At 43.9% G+C, this 15,232-nt stretch overlaps 1 protein-coding gene across 12 annotated transcripts in view; it reads left to right on the plus strand.

Annotated features, from left to right (window-relative positions):
* tenm3 (teneurin transmembrane protein 3) overlaps positions 1 to 15,232 on the plus strand; it is a 2,019,778-nt gene that overhangs the window by 1,958,112 nt on the left and 46,434 nt on the right. For 10 of the 12 annotated variants that reach the window (XM_085979187.1, XM_085978950.1, XM_085979211.1 and 7 more), the window contains 2 exons: positions 5,460 to 5,709; positions 7,549 to 7,569. In XM_085979187.1, the coding sequence (XP_085835313.1) occupies positions 5,460 to 5,709; positions 7,549 to 7,569 (271 nt within the window). The remainder of the gene's footprint in view (positions 1 to 5,459; positions 5,710 to 7,548; positions 7,570 to 15,232) is intronic. The other 2 variants (XM_085979196.1, XM_085979237.1) reach the window with 1 other exon arrangement.

Consider the following 15,232-nt stretch of genomic DNA (forward strand, 5'->3'; position numbering starts at 1 on the left):
TCTACATTGAAACTTTTACTGTGAGGCATCAGAGGTGGTTCTGCTGGAACAAAGGACTAATTGAACCGTCATCTAGTGAATATACGGAACAGAGCAGTCACAAAAAGAAATTTGGACAAGTCGATTCTCAAAAAATGCATTTTGCAGGTGAATCGATTCTTTAAATTATTCTGGGATGTGCGGTGACAGGCAATAACTTTCTGAAGTGAATTGTGTCTAATTGAATAAACACGGAGATTAGTTGTTATGACAAGCTGCATAAGCCAGAGAGATTCATTCTGGAGCACAATACAGACAGTGGCAGGTGTTTGTAAGGACACCCCCAGAAACAGTGATAAATATTTTAATGAAGATAAAATATTGTTCATTGTCCCCTTTGTGTTTTATGGAGGGGAATTGTAAAGCAGTAATTTTTCATCATAATGACTGAATGAATCAGATATAATAACAAAGCATGCTGACACGGAAAGATTTTTTGATGAAAATTACAGAACTCAGCTATTTGGGGAAAGTAATTGTCACAGTTGGGTTATGTAAATGTACACTAAAGCTGTTATAGTTTGTTTTAAAGCTGTTTTGTGGGATAGCTTAATCTAGGAAGGCCTGATTTGAGTGAAGCATGGAAATTTCATATACTCTAACTTAGGATTTTGTAAAACAGTCAAAACCCCCAACAGTGATTTTCCTGTTGATGGTGTGTTTATGCATTTTATCCCTCAATTTTCTCTGCTGATGTCACTGGCCCACGGTCCCACGTGTAACAGCAGCTCTTTAGTTCTTGACCAATTTGGGAAAGGGGTCCTAAAACAGGCATTGGGCCGCTTAACAGGGTTCCTGCCGAGGTTACAGCGACACATTGAAAGAAGCCCTGCTGATATTCACCATCTATCTGCCATGTTGAGGAACTATGCAATTTAAAAAAAAATTGATTTTAATTAGATGAAGAGATGTTACTCCGTGTGCAGTATTTTTTTCATATATAAATAACCAGCAGACCTCCCTTGGCATTGCTCCCGATAAATCCAATGGTGTATAAGGGCATGAGTTTTAGTCCGCAGAACCCACAATGTATTATTCTGCTACGGAGGCAGAGCTGTGTCCTGTTCATGCCGCAATGTCTAAATTGTTGTCAGGTGAATGGAAGATGAAGCCAATTAGAGTTGTAGTTGCAGATTGGGAAGATGCTTGTTAATTTTGGGTTCCTGATCAATGATAAGAATATAAGAAATAGGTGCAGAAGTAGGCCCATATGGTCCATTGTTGTTTTAAGAATATTTTACATCTATAACAAAAGTATGACACTTTGAAGTGTGACCAGAATGTAACATCTCAAGTGTGACTGCCCTGTGCCAAACAGAAGACTTTTATATACAGGTAGACTATCCTTTATCCGCACTTCTGAAAACTGAAAACCGAAAGTTTTTTTGTGGAGCGTAAGTCATGCGCACGACATAACCCGAGTGGCGCCAAACATGACCCGACACGGCCGATGCTTTTCTGACCTGATTTGCGGGCCAGCTTAGCGTAGGAGTCAGCCGATATCCAGCTTTCCCACAACTGGCGGCGGCAGTCGAGCCCCAGACCCCCGCTAAGTCAAGGAATTCAGATACAGAGCAGGGGGAGCTGTAAACAGACTGTGAGCGGCAGCACAGAGAAGCAGGAAGGGGAATGAGACACGGAACAGTCGCAAGAGGTAGCCTGAACTTCCAAAATTTATATTAAATACAAATACTAATTACCAAATTAATTTAATGTTCAGAGTTTCCCAGTCTGAAATAATACCTTCTGAAATCCGAAAATTTCCGAAAACCGAAACACAGCTGGTCCCAAAGTTTTCGGATAAGGGATAGTCAACCTGTATAACATAATATAGATATTGATTCAGAGGTACAACATACTTTTTCTTTTTTCGGTTGCAGTAAAGTGCAGGTTCTAGTCTGCAGCTATGTTCCTTTCCTAGCTTTGTACGGTTTGTCCTTAAAGGCTTTGTTCATCTCTGCACGAACCGTGCTAAATTCAAAATGACCAGCCACATAGAAGGACTCTGTGTGCAGTCCCTGATCTGTGTAGGTAATAAAAAAACAGCGCTAATATCAAACTGGCTCGAGATGCAAACATCGTGTTCGCTGTGAATTATTTAATAGTGTGAGGAAAATATTTCTGACTTTGAAGTTCCCCTTTGAAGATGAGAACAAGGTGCAACCTTCAGCTTTCTTTTTCCCACCTCCCACAACAGTTCTCGTATATCTTCCCACATTTGGCCACTGATACAGCCTGCTGCAACTCCCGAGGTAGAGTTCTTCTTGCTTGAAAACTTTCACTCCCAATTAACCACCCCCGCCCCCCACCCCGAAGAAAACCAGACGCTCAGCTGGTTCCACTAAGGAAGCTAATAGATGTGAATGCACTGAACTGTAAACCTCAGCTTTCGCTTAAATACTTTGAGGTTGCTACAGGTCAGGAATGCAGATTCCTACGCCACTACATTGCTACTTTCTCAATGGTGCTCCAACCCACCTGCTCCTAATTCAGCCACTCAACAATTGCAACCTGTTTAAGGAGACAATGAGGGCAGAATTCGGTTGCTTTGCACCTCCCGTTAGCACCTTAAGCGGCGGTAGCCCTGTAGTGTCCCGCGGCACTGCGCCTCCGGCAATGATGTCATCGCCGTGCGCAGCGCACCGCTTGCGCCCCAGCCGCAAACTTCGGTCGCGTCCCCTGACTTACCGCCGGACACTATGTCCGACTGGGCCAGGGAGGCGTAGATGCGGCCGGGGCGGCGATAATTAAAGGGGAGATGCCGGGCAGCCATATTTTTTGCCGGCCGCCTGCCGTCCCCGGCCTCCTCTGCAGTCCCCCCGCGGGGTGCCGGCTGCGCTCCGTGAGCCTGGCTCTCGAATGCCGGGCTCTTTTGCCGGCTCCCCGATCCCTGGTGGCCCAGCTGGGCCCCGGGTTGCGCTGCGCAATACCTCTCCCCTTTAATAAGGGGAGCAAGGCCTGCAGTATCTCGGAAAGTAGCGCCGCGGTATTCCCTGGGAACGCCCCAAGAGGGAGGGGGAGCCCTTCCAGTAGCGCCCCACCTCCCTCCTGGGGCACTACCGTTGAATTTCGGGTGCGGGGCTATTAACTTTTTCGGGGCGCTAAAAGTAGCGCCCTGACGAAGTTAGCGCCCCAAAGGGGGCGCAACCGAATTTTTGCCTGTATTTGTTGAAAAGGGCCACCTGAAGTCAGCATTGGAGATGAACTAACTTTCCAGACACGGGAGGCTTTTTAGTGCTTTAAATATAAATAAATATCGAACTAAGTAGAAAACGTTTTGCACTGAGAAACACTGAAGCCCTGTGAGAAGAATTTCCAATTAAATATTTCCATAAATTACCGTTTATATTTCAATATACTGGTTTTAGTTAAGAGCTCCCACTTTCAACATCGCTGTTTAGTCACCTGTGATCCTCGGTTCCTCCCCATCCTCCATCCTAATCTATGTTTATGTTCAAAAGTCCAATTTGATTTGAATCCTGGAATGCTGGTTGAGCAGTGCTGTGCGTGGTGCCCCACACCTGCGCATGCTACAGCCCACAGTCGCAGACACAAACGCATTCACCGCAGGAAGTGGAAACTTGTTATTACAACTTATTTATTTCTAATCAAACCTCGTGAACTCATCCGAGGTGTGTAATGAAGCGTGAATTTTGTAATTGTTGCTGAAATGTCAAAAGCCCGAGATGGGAGCAAAAATTAAGATCTGAAATGATTACTGACAATTACAGCGTCATACTGATTAACAGCAAACTTACTCATCAGACCTTTTAGAAGTACATCAGCATTGTAAAAATGATTTACTGGATTTCCATTAACTAGGTTGATATCTGATAAAAAATGAAATTAAAAAGGAGTGCTATTTTGAAATCGTTTATTAATATATAATTCCAGGTGCTGTGCTGTAGTAAAACAGCTCTTCAGAGAACACTGCAATGTTCCACTGAAGGTGCAGTGGTTAAATGCACCATGTAGTGTGATACCGGACCATACAGACGTTCGTGGGATGTATGCAGCACTGGCAGTTTATTGCCCATCCCCAGTTGCCCTGCGAAGGTGGCGGTGGGCCTTCTCCCTGAGCCACTGCAGAACTTGTGGGGATAGTGCTGCCACAAGGGTGCTAGATGGGTTTGATCCTCATTCTGTGCTGAGTCAGCTAATCTCAGTTCGAGCAATGGTGGGGGAGCTGTAGCTGGCCTTGGTGCGTCCATCTATAGACGGGGGGGAAATAATCAGCCATTGTTCCTGCTTCTCATTGCCATCCAATGATCCTTGCTTGTAGCCCGATGAGGGCATGATCACGATCAGGCTCGGCTGTGATGACCATGCCAACGCTCACTCTCAGCTTTCGCATGAAGAATCACCACCAGGATGAAGTACAAGAGGACTACCAGTATCCATGGAACTGTAATCTAGCATATCACGGCCTTCAGGTAGAACGGGACAAAGTTGGGAGGAAAAAGATGCCATTTTTAACACCTGCCAAACAGTACTTGTAGCACCCCTAGAAGGGAGATCCTTCTCTTATTGCTAATTGTCATGTTCATTTTGGTGAGATCTGTTGTGCGCCACTGCAACATAACATTTCCCTTCAAAGAACCAGAAGTTGAGGCAGAGATCATTGTATCTTTTAAGAGAAGAGTAAGTAAATATTTGAAGCAGAGGAAGATATAGGAATAATGTTCCTGGTAAACTGCACAGCAATCTGCAGGTCCCGCGCAGGCCGCTCAATGGCATTCTAAATGAAAAAACCGTGCATTCGCGGTAATTTGAATGGGCCATGCAGCTCCTTAAAGGAGCCGCGCACCCAAAATAAAATTAGCGGCTATGGGGAGAGAAACATAGAAACGTAGAAAAATAGGAGCAGGAGTCGGCCCTTCGAGCCTGCTCCGCCATTTAATGCGATCATGGCTGATCCTCTATCTCAATTCCATATTCCCGCTCTCTCCCCATACCCCTTGATGCCTTTTTGAGAGCTGTAAACTGTTTATAACTAGCTCATAAAACTCCCTGCAATGATAACCTAATAAATGTTTACAACTAGCAGTCATCATTTTAAAATTGTTTTCATCTAACCTTGTTCCCCGAGTTACAAGTTTGACTTCATCCAACATGCTTGATAGACATGCCTAAGATCTAATCCTGGTGTTTATACTATAGCTGATCAAACAATAGGTGAATTTCAAATGGTTTTAGCCTTTAGAGATTGATGCAGCCTTGACATTCAACAGTGATTTAATCTGTATTCTCTTTCCGGAATTGCTGAAGGCACAACCTGTCTTAATCAATTGTTTTGATTGGTGTGGTCTAATGTGAAATTTAAATTGTGCTTTATGATTTATGATGATGATTTTGCAATCAAGGGAAATGCCTTATTGCTGGTGACAGTGACAAAGTTAATCTTATCATCCTCCTATTAGGAATCCTGTACAAGGGAAATGGCGAAAACCAGTTCATCTCTCAGCAGCCAGCTGTGATCAACAGCATCATGGGCAACGGGCGAAGACGGAGCATCTCGTGCCCAAGCTGCAATGGTCAATCAGATGGCAACAAGCTCCTGGCACCCGTGGCTTTGGCATGCGGCATCGATGGCAGCTTGTACGTCGGCGATTTCAACTACATCCGTCGTATCTTTCCTTCGGGAAATGTGACAAGCATTCTCGAGCTAAGGTAGGTCGAGAGTGACCAAATCTATCCTGCACTCTTACAGCTGTGGCAAAATGCTCTTCCTTCCAAATGGCCTACTCCTGCTCCTATCTTCTATGTTTCTACAGGGTACTGAATTTGGATGATCAGCCATGATCTCATTAAATGGCGGAACGGGCTCAAGGGGCTGAATGGCCTACTCCTGCTCCTATCTTCTATCTATGTTTCTTCCAGCCCTCCTCCATTCCTACTTCCCCCCCCCCCCCCCCCAAGGTAGAGAATCTGAAAGGCAATACAAAATAAATGATAAAACTTTGTACCTGTGCAAGACCCATCTGCCCACCATTGTGGAAGACTAATATTAACATAGATACACACCTTGGTAGAAATCTTTGAATTGATTTTGTTTGGATAGACACAAAAAATGAGAACAGTCAATCATTCCAGTACCTTTTAAGATTAACATTTGAAATTCAGTAGGGGGAAAAAACATAAGAGAAAGACTAACTGCCCCTCCATCAGCCAGTGTGGCCCGAAAGAAACCATTAGTACAAGCATTGGATCCTGGCTGGTTTTAAGAACATAAGAAATAGGAGCGGGAATAGGCCACTTGGCAACCTCGAGCCTGCTCCGCCATGCAATAAGATCATGGCTGATCTTGGGCTCAAAGCCACTTCCCTGCCCACTCCCCATAACCCTTCACTCCCTTATCTTGCAAAAATCTGTTTATCTCCACCTTAACGTATTTAATGACCCAGCCTCCACAGCTCTCTGGGGCAGAGAATTCCACAGATTTACGACCCTCTGAGAGAAGAAATTCCTCCTCATCTCAGTTCTAAAAGGGCGACCCTTCTGTGCCCCCACGTTCTAGATTTCCCCACGAGGGAAAACATCCTCTCTGCATCTACCTTGTCGTGTCCCCTCAGTATCTTATATGTTTCAATACCTTCAAAACCTTTCATTCTTCTAAATTCCAGTGAGTATAGGCCCAACCTGCTCAACCTTTCCTCATAAGTCAACCCCCTCATCTCTGGAATTAACCAAGTGAATTGTCTCTGAATGTTGCCTGTCTCTATTAATTTGGCAGGAATATTTGAACACAATGGTTCACTGCTGCAGAGAGAAAGAGAGCTGATTTAAAGCATAAGGTCATTGCCAAATGCTTTAATTAGCTTGAAGTCCCCTTTCCAGAGACGAGCTTGCAAGTTCCTAAACTGCTGCCATTGGAATAGAATTGGGCATGCAGTCTCTTTAAGAACTGACGTGGTACTTCCAAAACTCAACAGTTGGGAATATGTAACTAGTGAGGCCAAATTAATTTGTACAACTTGAATGATCCATCTGCTAATTATTGTACAGCTTTGTTCAAATTCCCATTAATTTGTGTTTCTACTTGCATTCACAGAATGTGTGAAAGTTTATTGACACTTGAGCATTTTTTGCAGTAGTCAGAAATCTAGGTTACCGTTGCTCGGACATGAGAGTGGGTTACTGCTGGCAACCTTTAACATAGCGCTGTTGTTATGAAGGGGTTACGCACTCAAAATATTTATCCGCCTTGTTGTGAAGGATAAAATGAACAAGTGTCTGGTCAATGTGCTGGCGAACACGTCAAAGTCAATCTGTGTTGCAGATTGCTATTAGCGTGCGCTTGTAGTGAAACGAAGCTGATTTGCCTGGAAACTGTGTTCTGGTCGCATGACATTAAAATGATGTGACGGCTCCTCTTCTAATATAATGTAACCAGTTTGAACCTCTTTGACACGGTGATGTAGATACACTTTATTCAAACTGCACTCCTTAGTTTATGTTCCGCACCTAATTCACACTTTTCTTTTTTTTTCCTTCTTGCTACCTACTAAGAAATAAAGATTTTAGACATAGGTAAGTTTGAGAACTGTTGTTGTGTCCTTCGCTACTTTTACAGCAGCTTGTATGTTTTAATTAACTTTCTCCTCATACATAAGCTGTCCTTTCCTGATAATGCCTGACTCCCAGATTTACCTTTCTGTCGCAGGGCTGCTGGATCTGCATTTGCTTTCAGTACTGAATTGGGGGTGAGGGGGGTGTGGGTGGGTGGGGGGGTTGGTGCGGGGTGGGTGTGGGGGGCGCGGGGTGGGTTGGGGCGGGGGGGGAGACCGAGAGTGTACGTGATATTTTCAAGCCATTGAGGGCCCATCTATGTAAATCAACACCTTTACCCGTAAAAGCTTCACCAGGGACAGAACCTTCCTGCTTACAAGAAATATTAAAGAATTAAACTTGAGGGTTTTTTTTTTATTACATTCATTTTCACTTCATTATCACAGAATCGGACAGCACATATGTGGGCCATTCGTCCCATCGTGACTGTGCCGGCTCTTTGCAAGAGTTATCCAATTAATCCTGCTCCCTCGCTCTTTCCCCATAATCATAATCATTAACAGAAGCAGACTTTATATCTATATACACAGTTTTGTAGAACTCTTTGAATTGATTTTGTTTGGATAGACACAGAAAATGAGAACAGTCAATCATTCCAGCCCCATTTAAGATTGACATTTCAAATTCTGTGGGGGAAAGAACAGAAAAGAAAGACTTAACTACTATCAGCCAATGTGGCTTGCCCTGCAAATGTTTCCCTTTCAAGTATATTTCCAATTCCCTTTAGAACGTTATTATTCAATCTGCTTCCATCGTCCTTTCAGGCAGTGCATTCCCGATCGTGACAACTTGCTGCGTAAAAAATGTCTCCTCATCTTCCTCCTGGCTCTTTTGCCAATTATCTTAAATCTGTGCCCTCTGGTTACTGACCCTCCAGCCACTGGAAACAGTTTTTCCGTATTTAATTCATCAAAACCCTTCATGATTTTAAACACATCTATTAAATCGCCCCTTAACCTTCTCTGCTCCAGGGAGAACAATCCCAGCTTCTTTAGTCTCTCTACTGAAGTCCCTCATGAACAGAATAGAATTTTAAATTCTTGCATACCAGCATTTTGTAAGTTCCTGCATCGCAAACTGTTTGTTTTATTGTGCTCTGCTTTTCCACTTTATATGTGACCGCTTTTACCCTCTTTTTGGCCTCACTCTCCCGTGTCAATCGAGTTCCTACCTTTCTTTTTTCCATCACTTCCCTCAGCTTTGGGTAGCATCTTCTCCACAGAATGGAGTCAGTTCCTGAATGGTGTCAGTCGCATGAGATTATTTCTCTCGTTACCTCTTCCTTTCCTCTGGTGCAATCAAAATGGCAGACATGGTTGAGGCACTATGCATGGTTTCCCATCATTTTGTTCCTTGCAATCATTATACATCATCTTTTAAATGTCAGCTTGGCTTAGTGGTGCCGCTCACTCCTCCAAATCAAAATGTTGTGGGTTAAAGCCCCACTATAGACTTGAACACATAATCTAGGCTGACACTTCAGTGCAACACTGAGGGAGTGCTGCATTACCAGAGACACGGTGTTAGGGATGAGATGTTAAAGCGAGGCATATTCAGGTGGGCATAAAATATTCCATGGCCCTTTTTTGCAGAAGAGCAGGAGGTTCTCCCAGTGTCACGGCCAACATTCTGCCTTCAAGCATTGCCAGGAGAACAGATTAATTGGTCAATCATCTCATTGTTGATGGGACCTCACCGTGTGCATATCAACTGTCACATTTGCCCACAGAGACCACAGTTCAAAGATAATGATTTGGCTGTGAAACGCTTTGGGAAATCCTTCAGATGTGAAAGATGCATCACCAACTGCTCATTTCATTGTGATTATTTTTCCCTCCCAATTGTCTCTTCTTGGCATGAGTGCAATGCTGAGATGTTCATTGTGTTGGCACCAGTCATGCTGAATAACACTGCTGGTGTTGGTGCACCTATGGGAATAGAAGGGGCTGCTTTATGTTCTGTACCAACCCAAAACCAGGCAACTCTCCCACTGCCTCTCTTGAATAATAGAAAGCTCACCGGTGATAGCACCCCGTGCCTGTATCTTAAGCGGTTGTGTCAAAGTCGAGCAATCCCACAGCATAATGGTTTCTGCTGGGATTCCCCACTCTTGCTGCTACTGCTGCAGACAGTGGAGACACAGTCAGAAGTTTAAGTGAGGCTGCAATATTTGAACACCGCACCGCTGAATTTTGTCAAATAGTTTTAGAACAATGCAATGATTTTTTATTTTAGATTCATGAATGGTTGCAGGAAGATTGAACCAGTTAACGATTTGAGGTATTTTCCTTAATCCAGTGCCCCAGTAATTCGTTTTTCATTAACATAGAGGGAAATGAACTCATGCCAGTTTAACACCAATCATCATCTCCCAGTACTGGCCCCAAAACTAGCTGGCAGCCCAAAATAGTCACAATATTCATGAGATTAATTATGTTCAGCAGTCCTGCCTAGTCATGTGCTTTGTTAATGTCACACACAGATCTTGTAGTACACCAGAAATAAAATTAAGTTGCATAAGGAACAAAATGGGCATTTTACACCTGATCTCAAAGTTCTGCGTCCCTATAACTAATTCACCCCCAAATCTCGTGAAGCCCATGTATTAACAGACTTTGACTAACAACATCCATACGGCAGCCTCCGTATGTTTGTATCAGCTGCATTAGTTAATCTGCTTTACTAACTGACTCTACTTTGCACCCGTGGCGGATAAAGAGCTGGGAATAATTCCAAATATCAAGTGGGTTTTAAGTAGGGATTGTTTTCTCAACTTGCAGAATAAGTGTTGATATAAAATGCAAATGGTTTTGAAGAGCTTGTTTAACAGAAAATGTAGTGGTGATTTTAAAAAAAAATGTTTATGGAATAATGCCCTTTATGACAACCTCAGATTAATATGCACTTGCTACTGGCGCACATCATGAATTCTCAGTTTCCAGGGCCAGGTACAAAGCTCCACAGTGCTGCAATATACTGCACCATGGAAGGGTAAGAGGTGCCAAATGCAAAACCCAGCTCCAGCTTCAGGGTAGAGCTGAGCAGAGGTCAGATGAAAGAAGGAACATTAGCGGCTATCACCCAGGGTTGCTCTCATGCACCATCCGTTGGCCACCAGGAGAACAGCATTTTCTTTGGCGCAGATCACTTGCCTCCCCTCGATTGGAGAACTGAAAAGGAGAGAGAAAAAATAAACACGCGTAATGTTGAATAATTTTATTGGACAGATATCCCAGACAATCACACCTCTGCCCTACTAAAAAATGGCCCTGATCCTTTCAATAAGTTTCACAAAATAACCCCATTTGGCGATAGGAATTGTCACTCTGTGTAGCAACAGTGTTTGTAAAAATTTCTCCCTGAATGTTATTTCTAGTGAAATGATAAACACATTCTAAAGAATGCAATTAGGTTTTCACTAGAATTGCCAAAGAGAGCAATTTGTCACAAACACATTTTATGATGTTACTACATTCAGTGGCCAGGCCAATTTTTACCCCATTGTATCAAAAAAAAAACTTCTGCAAATAAGATTATTGACTGCAATAAGCAGCAATTATTTGACTGCAATATCAGGGAAATTGAATACCAGAACCTTGCTGAGGGAAGCAGAACGAGTCATATCAAGATGTGAACAAGGGAAATAGAGGGAGCACTTAAAACAGGGGAAAAGGAAATGGAGAGGGGTGTCGGTGAGTTCGAGCAGGGAAATGGTGTCGGTGAGTTAGAGGACAGAGCGGGATTAAAACGGAGTGTACTTAAACAGTGTGTTTTATTTGGAAAGAGTGGGAATTTCTGCTAAGTGGTAGATGGAAAAAGTGAAATTTAGTTTAACATTTTGATATTAACTTAGAACTTTAAAAACTAGTTAACAGAAGCTGCCTACCAGTGGCAGTTAACTGTCAGTCAGCTGTAAGTGTTTGTCTTGAATAGCTGCTCATCACCAGGAGCAGGGGCGCTGAGTCAACACTTGTAAATTGGGTGAGGCTCCTAGAGTATAAGAGTAAACAGGTCTGCAGAGCACAGAGCGGGTTTAAAATGGAGTGTACTTAAACAGAGCGTTTTATTTGGGAATTTGGAAAGAGTGGGAATTCGGAGAAGAGGGAGAAGGAGTTGTTGCTTTTTGCCTACACTACTTGTACTGCTTTGTGTTACAGGTAGATATTTAATTTCAGTACCCATAACTTAATCTATATCAAGTAAGTAGTCAAGAAACTACACTGTAAACTATGGTGTGGAGATGCCGGAGTTGGACTGGGGTGGAGAAATGTAAGAAGTCATATGGGATACTTGCCTTCATTAGCCGAGGCATAGAATATAAGAGCAGGGAGGTTATGATGGAGCTGTACAAAACGCTGGTGAGGCCACAGCTGGAGTACTGTGTGCAGTTCTGGTCGCCTCACTATAGGAAGGATGTGATTGCTTTGGAGAGGGTGCAGAGAAGATTCACCAGGATGTTACCTGGGATGGAGCGCCTCAGCTATGAAGAGAGGCTGGACAGGCTGGGGTTGTTTTCCTTGGAGCAGAGAAGGCTGAGGGGGGACCTGATTGAGGTGTACAAAATGATGAGGGGCATAGATAGGGTAGATAAAGAGGAACTTTTCCCCTTAGTGGGGGGGTCAATAACAAGGGGGCATAGATTCAGGGTAAGGGGCAGGAGATTTAGAGGGGATTTGAGGAGGAACTTTTTCACCCAGAGGGTGGTTGGAATGTGGAACTCAATGCCTGAAAGGGTGGTAGAGGCAGGAACCCTCACAACATTCAAGAAGCATTTGGATGAGCACTTGAAATGCCATTGCATACAAGGCTATGGACCAAATGCTGGAAAATGGGATTAGACTGGACAGGGATGGATGGGCGGCGCAGACACGATGGGCCGAAGGGCCTCTTTCTGTGCTGTAAAACTCTATGACTCTATGACTCTGACCAGGTTATAGTCCAACAGCTTTATTTGAAGTCACAAGCTTTCGGAGCGCTGCTCCTTCGTCAGGTGAAGTGGAGAGATGCATAAAGACACAGCTTATATAGTCAGAGAATAATGTCAGATGTTTACAGGTAATCTTTCTAACTGCCATTTATCACACCTCGGCAGAGAGATAATCATTGATTGCTGTGATTATCTCTCTGCCGAGGTGTGATAAATGGCAGTTAGAAAGATTACCTGTAAACATCTGACATTATTCTCTGACTATATAAGCTGTGTCTTTATGCATCTCTCCACTTTACCTGACGAAGGAGCAGCGCTCCAAAAGCTTGTGACTTCAAATAAAGCTGTTGGACTATAACCTGGTGTTGTGTGACTGTAAACTAAGTTACCTCATTACAAATTTAATTGAATAAAACAAGGTTATATAGGGATGGCAGTGCAGGTGGTGTGCCGCAACTGCAGCATGTGGGAGTTTGTGAAGAGCATTGTGATCCCAGACAACCACGTTTGCAGTAAGTGCCTGCATCTTGAGGAACTTCAGCTCAGAGTTTTTGAGCTGGAGTCTGAGGTGCAGACATTGCGGGGCATCAGGGATGGGGAGAGTTACCTGGACACTTTGATCCAGGAGGCAGTCACACCCCTTAGGTTAGGTAGTGGTACAGGTCTGGTTAGTGGTCAGGGACAGGATGGTGCGACTGCAACTCAGGCAGGTAAGGGGGACCCCAGGTGCAGTGCTGGAGGAGCCTCAGCCTTTGCCCTTGTCCAACAGGTATGAGGTTCTTGCTGCCTATGTGGGTGAGGGAAATGCCTGCAGGATGAATGAGCAAGCTGACCATGGCACCATGGTGCAGGAGGCCATTCAAGTGGGGGGAGTGAAAGGGAATGTAGTTGTGGTGGGGGACAGTATAGTCAGAGGGATAGGTACTGTTCTCTGCAGCCGCGACCGAGAGTTCCAAAGGTTGTGTTGCCTGCCCGGTGCCAGGGTTAAAGACATCTCCTCGCGGCTGGAGGAGAACTTGGAGTGGGAGGGGGAGCATCCAGTTATCGTGGTCCATGTAGGAACCAACGACATAGGTAGAACTAGAAGTGAGGTTCTGCTGAGGGAGTTTGAGGAGCTAGGATCCAAATGAAAAAGCAGAACCTCAAAAGTAATAATCTCTCGATTGTTACCTGAGCCACGTGCAAATTGGCATAGCGACAAACAGATTAGAGGTTTAAATGCATGGCTCAAAGAGTGGTGTGGGAGGAAGGGGTTTCGGTTCATAGGGCACTGGTACCAGTACTGGGAAAAGAGGGAGCTATTCCATTGGGACGGGCTCCACTTAAACCGGGCTGGGACCAGTGTCCTGGCAAATCGAATAACTAAGGCCGTAGACAGGGCTATAAACTAATTAAGGGGGGATGAGAGGATTCAGGAAAGAGAAAATTTAAAAGCAGCAAGAGAAATGTCAAGGCTCTAGCGCAGAGTAGCGTTTCGGGTAAAAATAAGCATAGTGGGTCAGGAAGGGACAGAGAGAGTAACAAAGGTAATAAGGCATCAGTGACATCAGGGAAAACTAGAAATAAGTCAAAACTAAAGGCACTATATCTGAATGCGCGAAGCATTCGCAACAAAATAGATGAATTAATAGCGCAGATAGAAATGAACAGGGTTGATCTAATAGCCATTATGGAGACGTGGTTGTAATGTGGTCAAGGTTGGGGACTAAATATTCCAGGATACTTAACTTTTAGAAGAAATAGGCAAAATGGAAAAGGAGGAGGGGTAGCCCTGATAAGGGATGGGATAAAGACAGTAGAGACAAAAGGATCTTAGTTGGTGGAAGGTTTAGAGGGGATTTGAGGGGAAATTTCTTCACCCTGAGGGTTGTGGGTGTCTGGAACTCACTGCCTAAAAGGGTGGTAGAGGCAGAAACCCTAACCACATTTGAAAAGTACTTGGATGTGCACTTGGGATGCTGTAACCTGCAGGGCTACGGACCAAGAGCTGGGAAGTGGGATTAGGCTAGATAGCTCTTTGTTGGCCGGCGTGGACACAATGGGCCAAAATGGCCTCCTTCCGTGCTGTAATTTTCTATGATTCGATGAGCTCCAAAAATCAAGAAGTAGAATCAGTTTGGGTGGAGCTAAGAAACAGCAAGGGGTAGAAAACGTTGGTGGAAGTTGTTTATAGGCCCCCAAACTGTAGTTGTAATGTAGGGCAGAGTATAAATTAGGAAATTAGAGGTGCATGTAACAAGGGTAATACAGTAATCATGGGCAAACCAAATTTGCAGTAATAGTGTAAAGGATGAATTCATGGAATGTATGCAAGATAGTTTTCTAGATCAGTATGTTGAGGAACCAACATGGGAACAGGCTATTTTAGATCTAGTATTGTGCAATGAGAAAGGGTTAATTAATAACCTTGTAGTAAAGGGGTCGTTATGCAAGAGTGACCACAATATGATAGAATTTTATATTGAGTTTGAAAGTGACTTCATTAAATCCGAAACTAGGGTCTTAAATCTAGACAAAGCAAACTACGTAGGTATGAGGGACGAGTTGGCTAAGGTAGATTGGGAAACTACATTATAGACCGGTAAGCCTGACATCGCTAGTGGGGAAAATGCTAGAGTCCATTATAAAAGATGTAATAGCAGAGCACTTGGAAAGCAGTGACAGGATCGGACAAAGTCAACATGGATTTACAAAAGG

This window comes from Somniosus microcephalus, chromosome 1 (genome assembly GCF_052327205.1).
Source record: "Somniosus microcephalus isolate GS21.2 chromosome 1, FLI_Smic_1.0, whole genome shotgun sequence".
Taxonomy (NCBI): Eukaryota; Metazoa; Chordata; class Chondrichthyes; order Squaliformes; family Somniosidae; genus Somniosus; species Somniosus microcephalus.